We start from the raw sequence: 23,641 nt of genomic DNA, 5'->3' as shown, positions 1-23,641 counted from the left end.
TCCAAAATTGAGAGACTGTATCCAGAATGCTAACACCATCAGATAACCCTGCAATATTTGCTAAAGAAGTAGTAGAACACCATTTATCATTCCAGAAATTAATAAAAGAACATGTACCAACAATCCAAGAAGTATAGTAAAGTATGGTAGAATAAAATTGCTTAATTCCAAGCCAGAGAGAGGAAGATTTATAAACCGTTCTAAACTCATATTTTGATTTAAGAACCTTGGCTTTCAAGAGTAAAGACCAAGGTTTGTTGCTATAAGCAAAGTTCCAAGCAAGCTTAAGAAGATATGCATTATTTTCATGATGAAGATTAATAATATTCAAGCCAACATCTTCAAGAGGTGAACAAATTTTCCCCCAATTAATGGTAGCAATACCTTTTTTCAGAATATAACCTGTCCAAATAAAATTCCGACACCACTGCTTAACTTGCTTAATAAGTGAAACAGGCCACTTATACATATTAAAACTATAAGCTAGAAATCCAATAATCACCGTATTGACTAGCTGAATTCGACCCATCATGCTAAGAGATTTACCTTTCCAAGATGCTAGCTTCAATTTAACTTTATCAGCCAAAGGTTGAAGAAACCGACACTTTGGAGCACCAACAAAGATAGACACTCCTAAATAATTGAAAGGCAAACCGCCATGACTACAGGAAAGAATATTTTGAATTTTGGTGACAAATCTTGGAGAATTATCCATGGTGAAGAAACTACTTTTAGAGTTATTAATATATTGACCAGAAAAATCACCATATGTTTTAAGAAAAGTACTCAAATTTCTAAGAGACTTAATATCCCCCTACAAAAAATAAATATGTTATCAGCATACAAAATATGAGAGGAAGTGAGATAACCTTGCGGACTGGCCATATTTAAAATATTCTTATCATTCACAAGCTTAGAGATACCTCTACTAAGAACTTCCTCTGCAAGACAGAAAAGTAAAGGAGACAATGAATCACCTTGTCTTACCCCTCGACTGCAGGGAAAAAACCCACCAAACTACCACTTATTCTGATAGAAAGCATAGCTGAACAGAGAATTGTACTAATCCAACCGACAAACGAGGGGTGAAAACCAAAGCGTTTTAAAACTAATAATAAGAACTTCCAACTCAAAGTGTCAAAAGCTTTATGAATATCAACTTTGTAAGCCACATTACCTCCTCTAACCGTTTTAGAAAGCATGTTAATAGCTTCAGAAGCAATACCAATGCAATCTTGAATCTGTTTACCCTGCACAAATCCATATTGATTAGGAGAAATGATTCTAGCAGCCACAAGTACAAGCCTATCCGCCAGTATCTTGGAAATAATCTTAAACTTGAAATTAGCAACAGCAATTGGCCTGTAATCTTTAATGGAATTAGCACCCTGAACCTTAGGAATAAGAGATACCACATTACTGTTTATTCCAGGGAGAACCCAATTTTGTTTAAAAAACTGTTGAACAGCATTGCAAATATCTGTCCCAATAATTTTTCAACAAAAATGATAGAAAATACCACCAAAACCATCAGCACTAAAAACACTATTACCATTAAAATTAAAAATAATATTTTTTATTTCAAAAAAATCTGAACATTTAATAACATCATATTCTCCTTGTTCAAAACCAATTTAAACAATAAATCGATTATAAAACTTTTTTTCAAAACCACACCAGGAAATGTCCATGAACTTATTTTCTTACGGTCCCACATTTTCAAACCACTCTTGCCTAAATGTTCAGGAATTTGGAATTGAGTTGCCAACTTTGACGGACTCAAACAAACACAAAGTAGTTATAAAAGAACCCATTCACTTCAAACACTTTCATCTTCTTCATCAGACCCAACTTGCACTTACAATGTCTCATCAACACCAACTACCCATTGATCCCTACAAGCACCTCGATCTCGTTCTGAACCCTAACGGCACCCTCACTCGTTTACGTTACATTCCAAGCTCACTACCTTCTTCAGACCCCACTCTCCCAGTTCTCACCAAAGACATAATCATCAACCAACAAAACAACACCTCGCTACGTTTATTCTTGCCCCAAACAGCACTCTCCTCAAACCCAAACCACCAGAAGCTACCTCTCATCTTTTTCTTCCATGGAAGCGGTTTCATAGTCACCAGCGCCGCCTCCACCATGTTCCACGACTTCTGCTCCGCCATGTCCGCCGCCGTCCCCGCCGTCGTCGCCTCCGTCGATTATCGCCTCGCTCCGGAGCACCGTCTCCCGGCGGCTTACGACGACGCAGTGGAGGCGTTGGAGTTTCTCCGAAACAACCCCGATGAGTGGCTGACAAAACACGCCGACATGGGTAATTGTTACATCATGGGGAACAGTGCCGGAGCAACAATCGCCTACTTCGCGGGCCTACGCGTGACCGACACTGTGCGTGATCTGGAGCCGTTGAAGATCCGAGGGCTGATATTGCGCCAGGTGTTTTTCGGTGGGGTCCAGAGGTCTGAGTCCGAGGTGAGGTTAGAGAACAACGAGTCTTTTCCGCTGTGCGTTTCGGATTTGGCTTGGGAGTTAGCGCTGCCCGTTGGCGCTGACCGTGATCACGAGTATGCGAATCCGAGGGCTGAGAAGTGGGTTGGGAAATTGGGCAGAGTGAGGGATCTAGGGTGGAGGGTGTTGGTGAGTGGGAACGGTGGCGATATATTAATTGATCGCGAGAAAGAGTTGGTGGAGATGTTGAAAGAGAAGGGTGTGGAAGTGGTGACTGATTTTGATGAAGAAGGGGGTCATGGGGTGGAGTATGGTGATGAGTCAAAGGCTAAGCAATTCATTCAAGTTGTGAAACATTTTGTTTCCTCAACTCATGTTTAGTTTTTAAGAATGTCTTTTAAGTATTTCTAGACATTCATGGATGTTGTGTTGGGTTGTGTTGTCATAAATACTATGCTTACCTTTTGGGATGTTTTCATTTGATTGAATTAGCTTAGAGAAAGTTATTTCCTTGTAACTAGTAAGAACCTTATGCTAGTTGGTGTGTTAATGCTAGTTTTACTTATCTTTTGAGGCATGGGAGAAAATAGAGTAGTAGTGTGAAAAATGAGTCATGATGAAATAACACAATATTACTAAAATATGGGAGAAACACAATTTTCAAAACATCTTTTTGTTTGTCATTATGAATTTGTCTTAATGGCTATTTATAAAAAATCAATTCCTAAAAAGAATATCGTTTTGTTATAATTTTGTATTTCTTTTCATATATTAAACTAATTGGAGGAATAAACTGTTTATTAAATATATATTTTTTGAAGCTATTAGTTTAACCATGTTTAATTTAAATGTTATGTGGTCTAATCCTCACGGTCCGGAATTATAACTGAGCAAATATCTGAAACCAAAACATTTGAGCAGCTCTTTATTCCTTTGCCCTTTTCTATTTATCCCAATTTTTGTACGCTTTGTTGAGGGTGATAGTGGAAAGGAAATGAAATATGAAGAAAAAAGTTGAAAAATAAAATTGTTTAAATGTAGGAAAAGTGATTGAAAGTGAATAGAAAATTGATAGCGATGTGATTGATATAAAATTTAATTATATAATTTATTAATTTATCAAAATATACTCTTGTATTGAATTTGTTAAAGATTAATATAATTTTATTTAAAATAATTTACTATTTAATATAAGACATAAGATATTTATAACTTATTATTAATATAATTTTAATAAATAAATAATTAAGAATTTGAACTGCATATATATATATATTTGTATATTATTTTTGAGAATGATATGTATTATATTATTTGAATAATGAATAGTGGATAATGCATGTTAATAAAAGAAAATAGAAATAGGAGTAGGAGGAAGAGAGAGAATTGATTGGAGAAGAAAGTTGAAATCAAACATATAAATTATTGTCTCTTTTGGATATCATGCTTTCAAGATCGGTGTTTTGTGACAGTTTATTTTAAAAATGCATTTTAATGGGTTGAGAAAAAAAAAGTATTTAAATTGTTATTGACATTCATTACGGAACATGTAATTTATTATTATTATTTTTCTATTTTTATGTAAAATCTTCTCTGGCACAACATATAGGGATAAATGGGTAAATTTTTCAATCTTTATCATCAAATTCCTCTTATTTCTTCGCTTGTAAGAAGAGAAGCATCTTCCTCCCACCTTCACCTTTCTTTTCATGGAATTCTTCGTCTATCACCTGTTCCAATGCACTCACTTTCTCAGCTCAAATCCGTTTAAATAGTAAATTAATCCATCCAAACACAACGTTTAAATGCTAAAGTAAATTTCCAAAATATTTTTTATGATATTTTATTAGTGTCCTTAAGACTCTTATTTTGTACATTGAATTAGACAAATTTTATTTTGTTAAAGGTGAATGTTTTGTAAGTGCTGAAATTAGTTAATTTTATAGAATAAGTTTTTTTTTTAGGATTTGGAACATTTTGGATCTAAAATTGAATTTTGAGTTTTTTTTCCTATTGTGAAAATCTAAAATTTGAGAGTCTTATGAACTGTGAAAATCATAAGTTATTTTTAAAATATTTAATCTAAAAATATAATTATGAATTATAGATTTTACAATCTATAACAAAAATTTTATATTGAATAATATGAAATGTAATTCTAAATTTAAAAATATCTGAAATTTTATTTAAGACTTTTGGATTCTACAATTTTAGATTTTCATCCATAACATATTTCCATATATGAAAATATTACATATTCCAGCATATATTATGCTGTTTACATAAACAAATTGATTTTTTTTTCACATCTAATAGTTGTATAAGAAGAATTTTTGGAGTGCAAGAAGAATTAACACGCGTATTACTCTTTTGGTTGATTCTTTCTGCATCCCAACAAATGTTTTTCTGCATTTCTGGAAATAAGAAAAAAGTGTTTTCAAAAAGTTATTCTGGAATGATTTTTTTGTTTTCTCGATCCTTTGCTTAAAGGAACCCTTATTCTGAAAATATTTTTACTTACAAAATTCCTATTTCGAAATATAGAGGTGCAGGAAGAAAATGTAGGGGTGTAGGAAGAAACTCTCTACTTTTTTAAGAGTATGGGTACTTATTATTTATAGACAATTGCATTCTGCACTCCCCATATTTTGAGGCTACACTCTCTTAAAATTAGAAATCTTAAACTTATTCTTCAGTTTATATTTTCTAGTTTTAGTTTTGTATTATAGTAATACGAACAATTGGAAACTGAAACATCAATTTTTTTATATTTTAAAATATGTAATCTAAAATATCAATCCTTTATATTTTGAAATCTATCATCTAAAAATATATTGGATTATATATTTTTTATCAGCAATAAAAAATAAATAAATAAAAATCATTTGAGGGTAAATACACAATCGCACAGAAATAAGCAACCTCTCCTCTCAGAAGTTTGCTTCTAACTTTTTACTAGAACAAATACAGTTTGAGCAACCTAAATAAATCAATTATTTTTAATCAAATACATACAAACCAAGATATTCATACACCGATCAAAAAAAGGAAAAAGCATAAGGAACTTTATAGGTTACCTAAGACCAGACCTTTATTTGAGGTATGGAGAAAATTTCATAATGATTAATCACTCCACCTTTAAATATGTGTTTATTCTTATATTTCCATATCTCACTTACGACTACAATCCAGACACTTCTCAAAATTAAATTAACAGAAGTAGGTGCTTCATGTATATTGTATATTAAACTATAGGAAATGTGAGACATAAGTGTGATGAACAATCGAGCTCAACCATAACCACTTGATGTGAGTTAATTTTATGATTGATCACTTTTATGGTGACACTTTACTTAGATTTGGATTTTAGACAATTAGAGGTGATAACCTAAGAAAAATTCCCACTGGACATTAACTTAACCAAGTGGTTAAGTATATGTGAAGGTTCATTTCACAAAGGCAAAAGGAAAACACAATTATATGATGAAGATGATGACAAATATGTTGCGAAATTAAACAAGGAACATAAGAGCAAAAGAAAAGACTGAATATAATTCAAGGAAGCAAAACTAAGAACATGTTTATGATAGAATGGAATGGAAATGGACAAATGGAAAAGATGATGAAAGAAGAACTTATGGATGGTGGAGCAATGGTGTATCACGCTACTTGATGGGGTGGAACCACCAAGATAAGTGAGAAGAAGCCGCCACTTGAGAGCTTCATATCTCACAAGATAAGACCAATTTAGGAGGAGAATATTCACTCATAACTCACATAAAAATTGTGCAGAATTTCTTTACTATAATTTCAACTTGTCAAAAACACTAGGTAGGCCTCCTATTTATAGGTGAAGGAGCCTTAGAGAACAAGCTAAAGTGGGAAAAGGAAAAAAATGGACAGCCTTAAGATTTGACTAAGTCAGTCCTGCATCCTAGGCTTGTCCTTCTAGAAATTAGGTCAAAATGTCTCCAAATAGGCTAGAAACAAGCTAAAATGATACCCACACCCCTATTATGCTAATGGTACCTTATTCTAGCATATATTTGCTATTTGGACCCCTAAAGTGAGCCCAAATTATTTTCAAACATATTCTAAACATTTGAGAAGACTAGCAGAAAGAACTTTAGGTGCTCTGGTTTATAGCTTCTTCTTCTGCTGACCTTAGTAGCTAACTTATTTTCCAGCACCCTCCAAGCAATATCATGGGTTGAGGGCAAAGCCTTTATCATTCAGAAAGAAATATACAATTGTTTAGCTTCCCCTTCTTCCACTCCCCTCAAGAAACTGTAGGCAGAACTAACAAAATATTCAATAGACTCGCCATCATTCCAAACTCATCTATCCTCATTTTTCAGAACGAGGCTCAAACCGTGCACCTCCTCAAGAAGCTGACTAACCTGGTTCTTCTCCCCCTCAAAAAGACCTCTTCTCCAAATTAAATTCCACACCCAAATGTTATTAACCCAATCCCCACATCAGAAAAGTTTAGCATCCTTAACCACAGACAAAGAGAAAAGCCTTGGGAATCTACACTTCTAATCACCGAAACCCACCCAATTATCTTTCCATAAGAAAACTTCCTTTCCATTACCCACTACCCACTTAAAGCAGTCTTCAAAAGTCCTTCCCCAATCCTCCAACATCCAAATTTCTTTTAGATCTCTTCACTAGAGAGAATCAATGTGGTTTAACATATGCTCTTTCAAACGTCTCCAACTTTCATACTTCGACTCTAGAATCTCCTTCCACAGTCCACCATTGTCCAAACTCAAGCATCATATCCATTTTCCCAATAAAGCCACATTGAAAAGCTTAATATTAAGAATTCCAAGGTCGTGCGCTTCCCAAGATTCACAAACCTTTTCCCAAGAAGCCCAAACAACTTTTTCCTCCCTTCAGACCCCAACCCCATGAAAGATTCCTCTGTAAAGTCACAATCTTCTTTGACACCATGGAAGGCATCTTGAATAAAGATAAATAAAAGAGTGGAATAGAAGAAAAAACAGACTTGATCAAACATATCCTCCTAGCCATCGAAATGAATCTATCTTTCCAAAGAATGCACCCGAATTCGTATGGAGACATCCTAGTTTGTCACCTGAAAAACATATCTCTTCTCCTAGTGACTCTTGAAAGTATCGTTGATCCTCACAAATTTTGCCGATTTTGCCTCCCCTATTATCGGAATTCTAATGTGCAATCTAGTATACTCTAAGACCTCTCTTAGAACAGTTGCCTCATCAATTTCAACAAGCGTACCAACTAGAGCCCTATACGCTCAAAACACAGGGTGCTCTAAAGTGCCAACGGAAGACCTCTACAATGAACCCACACAAGTTTGTCAACTAAATGAATCTTTCCAGGGAATGATTGATTCGAAGACTCCATCAAACCATTCTTTATTCTCTTCTATAGATTTCACAATTATGCCCTCATCTTCACATGATAAAAACACGTACTTTTTCCCAAGGTATCTTCACATGAACCCTCCTAAAAGGAAGCTTTCCTTAATGGACTGTACATTAGCTGTCTCGGAAATTCTACCAACAAAACAATTCTCCAACCACTTTGAAGACTTCACCTTGATCGTGAAACGTGTCATCTTTTGAAGCTCCCTAGGAAACAATCTCACTCTCACTGTTAACAATCTGTGCAAAAGAACGTTGCTGAATCTTTTTGCTCTAAACTTTTCGAGCTACTTTAGTCTTCGATTTAGAATTCATGTCGTTCTTTGAAACTTATTCTTATAGTATTTAGGTATGTTAACCTTATCTTCCAAGTTCCTATCCATATTGAATCCACTTTTCTTTCCAAGACATGTGTGTCCCTTACCTCTTGAAACCTAACAAACCCGAAACGTTGTTTTCTTGTGTTTAATTTCTTAGAAATGAAAATGTCTAAGACCCTTCCCCATCTTTGAAAGACTTTCTATAAAGCCTTTTCATTGTACTCATCCAGAAAATTTGTGAAAACGATGTATTCGTCATCTTCACCAATCCAACGTACAAAATCACACAGAAACGAACAACACATTTCCCCTACATAATATGCTAAGTTACGAGTAAGGTTAGGATGCATTGCTTTGTATTGACACATATATAATCTTTATATTTCAGAATGTAGAATTTATAATATAAAATCAAAATAATATTTCAAAATTGAGGCAATATGAATCACGTTTTCTCTCAAGGATGCATCTTGGAATATTATTGGATCCTAAAATGATATGATGCATTCTTTGCACACTTGTTTTAAGTGTTTGGTGAGTGCGAATTATCTTGATGATCTTCTATTAATTCCTCTTTGTTTTTTTAATGAGCTTTTCAACAGAGAAACTAGAGCCATGCAGGTCTAATGTTTCTGTGGTAGTTGTTGTTATTATGTTTATTATTATTAAATTTATTATTATTATTATGTTTATGTTATTTATGGATGTCAAGCTGAATGTATTTTATATTCTTAGATGTGATTGCATGTACATTAGAATGAGTTATTATGACGTCAAAACAAGTTTCCAAAAATTTAAGAAATCATTGACTTTATTTGATGGCTACTAATCTACTGCATATGAACATGTTGTTGGGAAAAACGGGTAATTTTCCCACTAAAAAAAAACCCTAACAGAGCTACCCGACAAATAATATTGAATAAATAAAGTGGAATAATAAAAGAGATAAAGAGGAAAAAACACACCCGAAAATTGTTAACGGAGTTCGGCCTGTTTAGCCTAATCTCCGAGCACAGCAACAACAACTCACTTTTATTATTATGAGAGAAGATATTACAAATCGGGATATATAACAGTGAAGGAGGAGAGTTTAATTTATAACCCTCAAACCTCCTTCCCAAAGAACGAACCCACCGATGTGGGACTTGGGATTAAGCCAAAATCAACAAATCTCCACCTTGACTTAATTTCAAGTCCCACCTAAAACAAATCTTCTCAAAACATAACAAAAACAAACTTTGCAGTGCTTCAAATTTGCGCCTCCGGGCACCAACTTCAAATGTGCAAGATATTAACCAAGTCTAAACAGTGTTCAAACTTGGCCCTTGTAGCGAACATCTTCTTTATTAGGAAATTCTTCTTTCTTTGCAAATACCCATTTGCACCCAATTGCCTTCTTACCCTTTGGTAATTGTGCCAACTTCCACGTCTTGTTCTTCTTCAAAGACTGCATCTCCTCTTCCATCGCACCTGCCCAATTACCACTCTCTGAACTCAGAATGGCTTTTGGGTAAGTGGATGGAATGTCATCAACAACTGGAAGTGCATAGGCAACCATATCCATGAAACGAGCAGGCTTCTGAATATCTCGTCTCTGTCTTCTAACTGCAATTGGCGCTGATTGCTGTTGAGATTCTTGGGTAGGAACCTCTTCCTCATCTGACTCTTCTTCTGCCATAGGAGAGTCACTTGTGGTATTTCGTGTTGGGATCACCACTGTCGGCTCAAACTCCACCTGCTTCCGGGCATACTCCACCTGTTGCGGAGTACTATCAGCTCCTTCTAGATTTACCTTCTTTAACATGGCAGATTCATCAAAGGTAACATCCCTGCTGATAATCGTCTTCTTTGCCTCTAGACACCACAAACGGTATCCCTTCAGTCCAGGACTAAAGCCCATGGAAAGAGCTTTCTTTGCCCGTGGATCCAACTTTGATTCAATCACATGATAATATGCAATAGAACCAAAAACATGCAAAGAATCATAATCAGTTGCAGGTTTTCCAGACCATACCTCTAATGGGGTTTTGCCATCTATAGCTGATGATGGCAAACGATTGACGAGATGTTGAGCGTATGTCACAGTCTCAGCCCAAAACTCTCTGCCTAACTCAGCATTAGACAACATACAACGAACTTTCTCCACAAGTGTCTTGTTCATACGCTCCGACACCCCATTCTGCTGTGGTGTTTTTCTAACAGTGAAGTGTCGAACTATGCCACAATCTTGGCATACCTTTAGGAACGGATCACTCTTGTATTCTCCTCCATTGTCTGTTCGGAGAACCTTAATCTTCCTTCCTGTCTGGTTTTCAACTTGAGCTTTCCACTTAAGGAAAATTTCAAGCACATCATTTTTGTTCTTCATAGTAAACACCCAAACTCTCCTGGAAAAATCATCCACAAAAGTGACAAAATAATGCCTACCTCCGATTGACGGAGTTTTGGCAGGTCCCCACACATCTGAATGCACATAATCCAGAATACCCTTGGTATTGTGAATTGCAGTGCCAAACTAAACTCTTCGTTGTTTTCCCAGAACACAATGCTCACAAAATTCAAGTTTGCAAGCCTTCGTACCTTTCAACAATCCCTTCTTTGTAAGAATTTGCAAGGATTTCTCTCCAGCATGTCCCAACCTCATATGCCACAACTTCGTTGCCTCAGCATCCTTCTTAGAGCTAGAAGTTGCTGCCGCTACTATCCCCACCATTGTACTACCTTGGTAGTAATACAAATTGTTCTTCCTCACGCCTTTCAACATCACCAGTGCTCTTGAAGTTGCTTTAAGAATTTCATCTCGCATTGTCACAACTAGGCCTTTAGATTCTAAAGCCCCCAATGAGATGAGATTCTTCTTCAACTTTGGCACGTACCGTACATCCCGCAAAATTCTGGTGGATCCATCGTGATTCCGCAACTTGATTGAACCTATCCCAGTTGTCGTACATGGATTATCATTACCCATGTAAACAACCCCGCCATCAAGTTCTTGAAATTCAAAGAACCAATCCCGAATGGGACACATGATAGGTACAACCTGAATCCAATATCCACTCATCTGGATACGATGATGCTGAAAGCGAGACAATTAAAGAGATATCTGATTCCACATCACTTTTGCATTCTGCAACATTTGCATCTTGTGGAGCCTTCTCTTTCTTCTACAGTTTTGGACAGTCTTTCTTCCAGTGTTCTTTCTCATGACAGAAAACACACTCATCTTTGGCAACGGCTCGACCTTTAGACTTAGACATCCCTCTTCTCTCCTTTGTTTGACTTTGCTGACGACCTCTTGCCACCAATGCTTCTTCTGATGTCGTTGATTTGGTTTTCATCTTATCCTGCTTTCTCAATTCATGACTATATAAAGCAGAACAAACAGCATTTAACGACACATTCTCCTTCCCGTGAAGGAGCGTAGTCTCCAAATGTTCAAATTCATCAGGAAGAGATGATGACAACATCAAAGCCAAATCCTCATCCCCAAACTTCACATCTAAATTCAACAGGTCTGCTACTAATTGATTAAACATAGTGATGTGTGCATTCATAGTAGTACCTTGTTGGTAGTCAAATCGGAACAACCTTTTCTTCATCAGGAGCTTGTTCTGACCACTCTTCTTCAGAAACTTGTCCTCCAATGCCTTCCACAGTTTGTGTGCAGAAGTCTTGTTTTTTACAGCGTACTTCTTCTCTCTGGACAGGCAGGATCGAATAGTTCCGCATGCTAACCGGTTGATGATACTCCAGTCTTTCTCCTCTACCTCTTTTGGTTTCTCTCCTTCAATAGCAATATCAAGACCCTGCTGAAAAAGAGAGTCCAAGACCTCTCCTTGCCACATGCCAAAATGTCCAGTGCCATCAAATATTTCCACCGCCAATTTCAAAGTGGACACCGGGAACCTCGACCATGATGACGAGGAGCCCGACACTCTGGATACATCCTTCGCTTCTTCTTCTTGATTTGCCATTACAAACTCAAAATATAATATTCAATATCACAAATAATTTCAAACAACCCAAGGCGAACCTTCGACTCTTGATACCACTTGTTGGGAAAAACAGGTAATTTTCCCACTAAAACAAAACCCTAACAGAGCTACCCAACAAATAATATTGAATAAATAAAGCGGAATAATAAAAGAGATAAATAGGAAAAAACACACCCGAAAATTGTTAACGGAGTTCGGCCTGTTTAGCCTAATCTCCGAGCACAGCAAAAACAACTCACTTTTATTATTATGAGAGAAGATATTACAAATTGGGATATATAACAGTGAAGGAGGAGAGTTTAATTTATAACCCTCAAACATCCTTCCCAAACAACGAACCCACCGATGTGGGACTTGGGATTAAGCCAAAATCAACACATGTCTTGTTCATATGGCATTTTCATCAACTCTACTGATATTCCAAAATAAATTTGTATTCTAAAATACAAAAAAAATTGTATTTCAATTTGTATATTTTAAAATTTACAATTTGGAATATAAAAATAAGAAAATGAAAACCCACTGATTTATTTTTAGAAGGATAAATTTAGAGTTTCAAATGTTAGGGGTGCAGTTTGAAAATGTAGGAATGCAGCTTGAAAATATGTGGGTGCAAAAAGCAATACCTTTATTTACATCACTCCTCAACTTTGAGTTAGATGGATCCAGGTTGGCTAAGATATGCTTGTATTTTTTTCTTATACATCACTCATTTGATCAATTAAATTTTTTTACGTAATGGAACCTCAACACTAGTCTACTCAGGAATCCAAACGAAAAAAAACATGTTCTATGAGTAATTGGATATAATTATAAAGTTTCAAACCATAAATTGAAAAAAAAAAAAACTTTTTCCAACAAAAGTTGTTGTCAAAATCATCATTGTAATAATAATAATAATAATAATAATAATAATAATAATAATAATAATAATAATAATAAAGAATGGATCCATGATTTTAGGAAAGAAAATAAATTTAAGTGAGTGAGTGAGTGATTAAAGCCTTTGTCTTGTTCATAAGAGAAAAACACGATTGAGATTGTGCCAACTCAAGAATCCAAATTACACAAATTAAAATATGTGTGTTGTTCACATGCCAATGATTTAGATTGCAAATAGTAAATAAAGGATGATGGTTGTATTTATTCAAATGCATGTCAGTCTCACATGTTAATGAATCATTAAAAGTTTATGTACGTAAAATATTCAATTTTAAAATATGAATAATTAATTTTGAAATGTAGAACAAACTCCAAAAACATTTTACGAAACATGAATGGAAACATGTTTTCTATATGCATATTTCCACAATTTTAATGAAAAAATTTCAAACAAAAATTAAGGTGGAAATAGTGAAAAAGAGGTGGGAAAAAGTAGTAACTGTCTTCGGCATTATTTTAACTTTGGGTCAAAGCCGAATTTGACCCAAAACAAATGGGAATGCTTCTGCATGGAGTAAGCTTGGCCACATAACATTTTTACCCTCTTAGAAAGATAACATATGAAACAATAAATAGAAAAAATAATGACACATAAAAGAATTAAATATATAATTTAGCCATTAATCCAATGAAAATATAATTAATCAGTAAAATTTGTTTTAAAATTCATGCCATTAAACAGTTTATGCATCCAAAACATAGTTTTAGAATAAGTGTGGGAAAAAATATATATTTTATAATTAATAAGTGAATCACACTTGCAAATCCTTCAAGTATATCACCATTCAAGAATTACGTAAGAGTTTTTGGAAGTAAGTTAAAGGCAAGAATAGTTACAAAAAAGAGAAAATGATAAAGATATTAAGACGTGAAGCATGCTTTATTTTATGCTTATTGTTCATACCATCTTCAAAAGTTCTTCCAACTTCTATCTTTGTCAACTTCACCCACAAACAAAAATGCATATACATCACAACTAATTAAAAACTCACTACAATTTTGTTAATGACACAAGTTTTTCTAAAATCGGACAAACTAGTCAAGCTGCGTATTAATTAAGAACTCTATGATTTGTTTAACAAGTGTCTTAAAAATGGCACTATCGTGATGATATCAATTAATCAGCCACAAAACCATGGACCATGCTTCTAATTATCACCCTTTTAATTACATAAAACAACAGAGAAAATATAGTTTTTTTTTCATGCATTGAAACAAACTAAAACTTCGTTTTTATTTGAAGCCAAACCTTATCATCTAGTTTGAGTTAGTGTTGGGGTAGAATATCACGTGTGTCACCAACACCAAACAACTTTGTCATTCTGACTAAAGTCACTGTATAAACACAGTGTAATTAGTTTATTACTTCTTGTCTTCTAGAACTGATAGATTCATATATCTATCTCTTGCACATGGAGCTGTGTGAAAAAACTCTTGAGGTTTTCATGTAGAAGTATCGAAAATTTGAAAAATGATCGAGAAGTGTATTATACGTGCCTGTTCTTACTTAAAGAACAAGTCGATGGTGGTGTTCATCTTTATCGTCTCAAAACTCAACAACACACAAAGATAATAACCGATAATTGAAAGTAGTTTAATAAAAAAAATTCTTCTTTCTATTAGCAATATATGCATCTTTTCCCACCTCAATTTTATGATTATTCTCATCTTAAAATTATTCTATACACCTTTGGTAATATAGAATCATTTTAGATGATAAATTGTTTTTTTAGAATTTAATGTAATTATATGCATATATTGTAGAAGTACATAAACCCAAATAACAAATCTGACAACTTAGTTATTATAAGGTGTATTATTAAATTAGAGGATGTGTTTTATTTGAATGGAGTAGATACCTTAACTTTTACCTTGGATCATGAAGAATTAAAATTATATAAAAGATATCATTTATATAAATTTTTCATAAGCGTGTGACTATATTATATTAAATAATTTTTAATCTGTGTTATCATTAATTGGTTGAGAAGAACTTAGAGATGACAACTGAAATGAATTAAATTGATCTATAAATAGTCGATTTAATATTTTAAAATGTCTAACATTCGGTAATGACAAAAAGATTTTGCCTGTATCACAAAATTAAGAGAATGGATACCAAAAAAAAAGGGATATATGTTTCAATGTGTTAACTATTTGATTAGTTAGGAGTGAGTATAAATTAGTCTCAAACTCTCCATGTTTAATCTAGATAAATATAAAAAATTTCAGAATCTACATTATACACTACAAGAAAATCATGAAATACAAATTAATTTTTAGTGACAAAAAATAATTAATTGCTATAGTGACTAAATTAAAAATCATTATAGAGACTAAAAATTTGAAGGTTTGTACATTAGTTTCTTTCTATTATTGTTAAATGGTTTCTAAATTGGTATCTAATTAACAACAAAGGTTTTAACTACTAAATTTAGAAACTAATTTAACAATAATAGAAACTAATTTATAAACTAATTTTTTTAGTTTCTAAAATGCTCTATAATTTAGTTACTATAGCAACTAATTATTTTTTGTCTCTAATATTTGTTTTTATTTTATGTTTTTCTTGTAGTGATAAATCGATTAGTGATAAAATTAACTAATATTAATATATATATATATAATATAAAATACATATTAATTTTGTAAGGTTAAATTAGAAAGTTTCACAGTGAAAAAAATTACTTTTTTTTTTACATTCAAGTTTATTTGTAATATTATTTTCTTTTATTTCCATAAAAAAAAGAAAAAAGAAAGAAGGTGAGAATAGTTGGAGATTACGTATTTTGTTTTTTTTATGTGCAGAGATACTTTAATTTGTATATCTTCAAACAAAGTTGCTTTGCTTAACATGCGATAGGTAATTGTAGTTGTATCTTTTTCGTGTAGTCAATTTGTTGTCTTAAAAGCAAGAAAAGAAACAAAAGCAACGAATGGAAGCCATTCTCGCAAGCTCACCCACACGATATATATCTCTGGGAACATATCTATATCTTTCCTTGTTCCATATTTCACTCTCATTCAACACAATCTAACAAAACAAACGACAAAACCATAGAAGAAATGAGATTTTGTGCGTTTGATTAAACCGTTATGGGTGTTGGACATGCTGGCACGTAATTATGAAATGAGATTTTCAGCAAAACAAGTATACAACAACTTCTCATTTCAACTATTTTATTTTCGTAGGGATAAAAGCTTGAACACTTTTTGTCATTTTCTGCTCCTAATGGTGCTCAAATGGCCAACTTAGCAGCACAAAGAGTGAGCTAATCTTGTAACTGATGTTGGGTTATTGATTAAAGAATAATTATCCCATGTTGTGTCTACTAATCAAATTAAAATATAATTATATGCATAATCAACAGGGGTAGTTGGAGGTTGCAGTGGTACTCCTATTTTCCATGCTCAAATCTATAGTTTATTTAATATATATAGCTAGATGGCAATGCAAAAATTATTGAAATTTTGTCGTTTGCATGTAATGAAAATTATGAGATAGGACAAAAACATATATTTCAATCAACAGCTGCTGCAACAAAAATTGCAGTATCCCTAGAGCTCTAGGTAGCTAGCAGATAAAGATAAATTTTTGAGATTCAATGAGATTGAGATTGTCATTTTGCAAGGAGAGGTTTAAATTGTATCCTGTTACAGTTGTTATTGTTGATATGAGTTTTTTTTTTCTTTTTTTTTTAACTTTGGTGTGTTATCTTCTTTCAATAAATAAGGATACGATTACCAATGAAAACCAGCAAAGTTTGTCCTTCTCTGTATTTAATAATAAAAATTCAAGTAAACATATAAAAAGAAAAAAAAAGAGCATTGATTTATGGAAGCAAAATTGATGCTAGAGCAAAAGATTGAGCCTCGTTGCCATTTTTGTGGCACTTCAAAGGTTACAAAATTTGCCATTTTTTAAAGCCAAGATTTTAGATTAGGAGAAGATTTGCCCTTATTAAAATATTTAAAAAAAAGCATTAAATTTTATAGGATATTATACAGTGGGATTACATATTCTCTACGAACCAATGCTTCTACAATTCAATACACGTCTCAGAAAACTAGGTGAGCCAAATCCCTTAAATCCAAACAACCCTAGACTCAATTGGGATGAAGACAATAAATGTAATAAATGACTTAATCTCGTTAAGAGGTGATTGGACCTACCTTTATTTCTTACCCCTTAATTCAAAAATATGCATTTTTTATTAAAAAAAATAAAAATATTTTAGGAATATCTCAATCCTTATACAAATAAGCCAAATTAATATTTCAAACTCTCTAACACATAAGAAAAAATTTCAAAAAAAATAACCACCTAATTCTTCCACTATCCTATATATTTTTGATAGATTTCATGCAAATTAACGATTGAATAACCAGTCAAAATAAGAAAAACTAACTAGACAAATTTTGAAGGAAATCTACTACCATACCTTTAATTGCACTATTATAAAGATTTCGATCAATCATGTTAATAGAAATTCTTTTACAGAAGGATAGATGAAATAAAATATTATCACTACATAAATGATTATAGGTACATAAGGTTATATATTATTTTGAAAATTAAACTAATCATTTTATAGAGTCCATCTACTCTCATGATGAGAATAGTGAAGGTAGAGGCATTAGGTTTTGGTAAAGGGTTGTCCTCTTCTCATAGGGGAGTGGGGGTCCTTGCTTACCATGAATGGGCAACCTTTTGTGCAGTAGGGGATGGATACCCTAGTGTGTTATACACGTTTTAATGGTGGGAGTTTAATCACCACATTTTTATAAGATGGCAATTTGATTTTAACTGGATCTTGGTTATCAGTGCAAGGATTGTTAAGGTGTGACAAACCCTAGTGGTTATGGTGATATTAAGTCGGAGAGAACCTGGTGTAATAGCACTATAAGTATATGGGTCAGAACTCATATTGATAACATGGATAAGTTAGGGTTTGTATATATAGTAGGTGGTTTAAAGGAGTAGATTCTAATGAGAGCATTTTTAAGTGGTTTTGGACTATTAACTCTTTCATGAAATCAATGGTTAAGGTGTTTACAATAACATTTCTATTAGTGTGATATTATATCATGTGATCAAATAACATCATTACAAGAAACCAATTTTAGAGACAAAAATAATTAATTGATATAATAATTAAATTAGAGACTATTTTAGAGACTAAAAAATTTTTGGTTTCTAAATTAGTTTATATTATTGTTAAATAATTTCAAAATTGGTATCAAATTAGCTAACAAAGTTTTAGCTACCAATTATTTAAATTCTAAATTTGGTAGCGAAAACCTTGGTAGCTAATTAGATACCAATTTAGAAACCATTTAACAATAATAGAAACTAATTTAGAAACCAAAATTTTTTTAGTTTTAAAAATATCTCTAATTTAGTCACTATAGCAAATAATTAGTTTTTATTTCATGATTTTCTTGTACTGTGTGTTGTTAGAGGACGAATCTTGAAAAAAATAAAAATAAGTAAAAAATAATATTATTTGAATTAAGGTCATTATCATAATTTGGGTAACATTAATTTAATTTTAGATATTGTTTATTATTTATAATTTACAATATTAAAATATGATTTGGTATTGTTGCAATTGGAACCTATAGGAACACAATATAAAGTAGAGAAAAGTTTTTTACAGTAAAAAAAACTTACATTTAACATTGTTTATAATAATATGATAATATTTTAAATTAAAAAGTCAAATAAAAATAATAAAATATTAATTTATTAAAATGTAAAGTGTATTTTTTTATTATTTACAATATTAATATATCAGCACTGTGTAAAGTAGACTAATGGGGATTACACTTTAATTTGTCACAGTCCGAACTTATAGAGTATGAATTAATGAAAGGCTATGTCATAAACACACAACTCTATAATTATGAAGTTATTATAAATAGTATTAATTGTTTAATAATTGTGATAACCAACTTTTAAATGCAGCAACAGGTCATTTTGGCTCGATATAAAAAGAAAACACTTTTAAATATAATTCTTTTTTTTTAAATAAACAAAATAACTTAAGGTGAAAATCATTTAAAACAGTTTACAATCTTTTTTGTCTGTACCGTGACAATGCATGGATAGAGAAAGAAAGTTTTGATTAAATTAAATAAGACTCAAAATGATCATATTAATCCTCTCATTTTACAAGGCTAGTATGACAATGCCCTATGATAGGTAATGTAATTTCTTTCTCTTTAAAAAAATGATAGGTGTGTGATTTCTTTCTCTTTCACTCTTTTTTTTCCTCTTTTTTATATTATAATACATATTTCTGGAATAATTTAATATTACACACACACACACACACATATATATATATATATATATATATATATATATATATATACACGTAAATAGAAAGTCAAAACTCACAACATTTCCTTATGGAGTGCACAAAATTTTCTTTTATAGAGTATAGACATATTTCCTTAATTAGTATTTTTGAGAAAAAAATGTTATACACAAAAAAGGTAAAATAATTTTATGTAGGCATCTAATCACAAACCATTATATATGGTAAGTTTATTTACTTTTACAATAATTATTTTTTAAATCATCAAAACACCTAGAACATTCTTTATCTTTTTTATAATTCTTTGTTGATAATAAAAATTAAACATTATAAGTATATATTACCATTCTTAGATTTATATTTTATATATATATATATATATATATATATATATAAAGATAAACATAAAAAAAAACCCTATTAATTTATTTGTAACTTGTGTTTATTCTCCTAAAAATGCAAACTCTAAAAATCTTTGTATGTATAATTCCCAGTACTTTTCACTTAACTCCACATTTTTGAAGAGATGAAATCTATTAGTTTTAACACTCATCATAAAAAAAAAAATTACAGAAAAAAAATCATAAAAAAAATGATGCAGAAGCGAAATAACTTTTTTTTTTTTTTTATATTTAAAGAAAGAATAACATAACTTATTGTAATAACTTGTTGGAATAAACAAAAGTGAAAGTAAGAAATCCTACATGATGAATTGGAAGTCCCATTATAAATCTGATTAATAACATGATCACACCATATTATTGATGGTAGAATCCAAACCTAATCCAGTGCATAATACAAATGAGTGGGTTGTTATCATGTTTTAAAAAGAAAAAGAGAACATGAAGATGTAAACAAAAGAACCATGAAAGGAACTACAGAACAAGAATGGTACAGATAGGAGAGGGGAGGAGGTATCTATGACACAAATCCTAAGAACTGTCGTTTTTGAAGAGAGCATATATAGTTCTGCTGCATACAAAAATGTCTTTTTTTTTTGGTATAATTGAAAATTTGTGAGGTTTGATTTGTTTATGAGCATATATAATGCAGAGAGTTGGATTAGAAGCGATGGCAGAAGAAACAACAGATGGTTTCCACGTGATGCGGGCCTTTTGGAAGAGAGTACGGGAATGGGACTGTCATTGTCCTTACTTGTGGCGGCTGTGCCTTTCCATAACACTCAATCAACAAAGCCTTCTTTTGTAAATTCACTTTCTCTTTTCTTTCCTCATTTTATTATATATAATTTTCTTTTTTTTTCGTATGACATGTCATTTTCTTCGATGTTTGGTGTTTTATAGTGTCAAAATAAAAAAAGATGAATGTATCCTTTAAAGAACATGTTGACATTCTTTGATCCATCCATACATGTCTCACTCTCATATCTTGTTACAACCCTTCAAACTGTCATTTACAGGTATGTGTCAATGAATCAAATGTTTCAATAAAATTAGCAAATAAAAAATAAAACTAATTATAAACATCTTTTATATTTGCTTATATCTATCTAACATATGTGTGTATTTCTAAAATAATATTCATATCTACTTTTAATTATACATTTTTTTTATTTAATTGTGCTTATACAAAAGAAAAATAATATTGGTAATAGTGGATGAAGTGTCCATGATAAGTTGTAGATGGAGAAAAGAAAAAAAAGATAGGACAATTGCTTTTTTTTTTTTAAATTGAATATTGTTGTACTATTTTATGGGATTTGAAGATTTGTTTTCTAGTAGTTGAAGAATAAAATGTTTATAGTATTGCTGAAGAACAAATATATATTAAAGGGTAAAAACAAGAAAATAATTGTGTAAAAAAGTAGTTAAAAAATTAACCATCTTTATTAATTGTTATAAATATATTTGTATATTAAATATTATAAAAAATTTAAGTCACTCTTTAAATATAGAAATATAAATGTCACTATTATAAGGAAATAATAATTTTAACTCAGAAAAAAAATTGCTGCATTTTTTAATTTGTTCTAATATTACACCTAGGTTATGTTTAGTAAATTATTGAGAAGGTACTTGAAAACTGAAAAACTAGCTTAAAAGATAAAAAAAAATCCAACTAAACATATTTAATAAAGTTAATTGTAAAATAATAAATAAGGATATAATTAATTATTGAATCACATTTTAATATTAAGTAATTACATATTTTCAATCATTATAAATTTATATTTTTAATTTATTTAAAAATCTTCATAATCTATTTTTATACAAATTAAATTTCAAGTAATTTTGGGTATTCTTTGTTATATTAAAAAATAAAATAAAAATAAATAAGTTAACATTAAATTAACAATATAAAAATAACATAAGTAAAACCATAATAAAAAAAGCACAGTCATTAACACGATTTAGACGCTAGAGTTTTATTACTATTGTTTTAAGCGTTTAAAATGGAAAAAATTATGTTTTATATGGGTAAATTACTTTGAAATGCTAATATGAATAATTTATATTGAAATAAACTTAAAAAATATTAAAAAAAAATCATCTTACCAACCATAAACGAAATCATTTTATCAAAATTTCATCTACCAATTTCATTTACCAATTGTATCAATAATTTAGATGAAATATTTTATCAAACACACCTAATAAATAACTCATATTTGTAATTGTAAATAGAAGATTAGCTTAGTATACAGTAATCCAATAATTATTTGTCTAATTTTATCTTTTAAATGTTTATGGGTTTCAATTTTTATTTTATAAAGTCACGGTTAATGTTATAGGTTTGACCACAATTTAGTCACAGTTACAACTATAGTTAAATCACGTTTATTCATATTCCAAAAAAGCTAGAGACAAATACACTGATGAAAAACTTGCGCGTTTTTCTACAAAGAATAAAGTTTTTTTATACTCTGATAGTGAAAAAAAAAACCATTTCTTGAAATAAAATATTATATTTATAATAAAAATAATATTTATTTAAGTGTAAAGGGATGAAACTATTATATTTATAATAAAATAATATTTATTTAAATGTAAAGTGATAAAACTGGTGTGAAGTTATCATTATCTTAATCAGATTTGTTTATGAAAAAAAAAGAAACGAGTTTATTTTTTAAAATAAATAGATGGAAGAAACACAAAACAAATAGAAATTAGTTAATTTATTGAAAAATGATTTTATTGTGAGGAGAAAAGGCAAAAGATAGGATATGAAATATTAGAAAAAGTAGATGAGAGATGAGAGATCCTTTGGTTGATGATGTTTGTGTTTGTTGTTTGTTACATTGTGAAATGAATTGATTTAATATAATTTTTAAGAGCAATGATTAAAGTATCGTGAGGAGAATGTTGCAGCATCTCAAGACAGGTGCTGGGAGGATTGTAGTGAGCATTCTAAATTACAGAACCCTCCAAATTTCCAGGTATGAAAAATCAGGATAATAAAACCAAAAAACAAGTGCTTGAAGTTGCAGAATATATATGCATAAATTGCAAATGAGATCTATGCCAATCCTCAATGGATTTTAGCTCCCTATTCCTCCGAATCATTCAAATTGTGGGCCACATCTTTTCTTGGATCTATTTGCTGGTTTTTAACCTCTCTCACACATACTTCCAACTCCTAAGACCTTCAAGATAAACAAAGATTATTGCTTTACGCATAGCAGTAGCATATATACCATTCTATTAATTAATTTAAGTACCCTTTTGGATTCATTAGGTGTTAACCTTCGTTTTCTTCGATTCAGTCAAACTGCACCTTACAAAAGAAAAACAATAATTCTGGAAATTCAAAAAAGCAGGTTCTAAAAGGCGGAATCTCAGTTATTTGGCTTGCTTTACATAGAACTTCATTTGCAGCTTATCATCCTGCAAAACCAATGCATGAGTCTTTAATTTTGTTTAAGATGGTTAATGCTGCATAATCTACATGGACAGAATTTTTTACATGATCTTCTTCTTCTTCTTCTTATTATTATAGTTGTTGTTTAATGCTACAAGAGACATAATAAAGAAATTGATGAAGGAATGAAGAAAAAGTGAGTGTAGTATCTGCATGGAGAGTTACTGGGATTAGAAAGAATATCAAGTCCTTCTCAGAATCTTAAGAGAGGTTAGAAGTTATAGAGTGGTTAGAGTGTGATTTTAATGGCTCTGGTTTGTTACCATATCATATGTTATGGTGATGCAGTTGAAACTTGAAAAGAAGAGAAA

General features: G+C 31.4%; 1 protein-coding gene across 1 annotated transcript; it reads left to right on the top strand.

Moving 5' to 3' along the window:
- The first annotated feature begins 1,768 nt into the window (after positions 1–1,768).
- On the top strand, positions 1,769–2,938 carry LOC137837702 (carboxylesterase 1-like). Its single transcript, XM_068646807.1, has one exon. It carries the CDS (start codon positions 1,864–1,866, stop codon positions 2,839–2,841), a length of 978 nt encoding a protein of 325 aa, XP_068502908.1. The 5' UTR covers positions 1,769–1,863; the 3' UTR covers positions 2,842–2,938.
- The last annotated feature ends 20,703 nt before the right edge of the window (positions 2,939–23,641 follow it).

This window comes from Phaseolus vulgaris, chromosome 4 (genome assembly GCF_000499845.2).
Source record: "Phaseolus vulgaris cultivar G19833 chromosome 4, P. vulgaris v2.0, whole genome shotgun sequence".
Taxonomy (NCBI): domain Eukaryota; kingdom Viridiplantae; phylum Streptophyta; class Magnoliopsida; order Fabales; family Fabaceae; genus Phaseolus; species Phaseolus vulgaris.
Note: the sequence above shows the minus strand (reverse complement) of the source record. Positions and strands in the feature narration are given on the sequence as shown.

What these genes read in the sequence shown, in the direction of transcription:
- LOC137837702 (XM_068646807.1), top strand. Translation starts at nt 1,864, where the DNA reads ATGTCTCATCAACACCAACTACCCATTGATCCCTACAAGCACCTCGAT.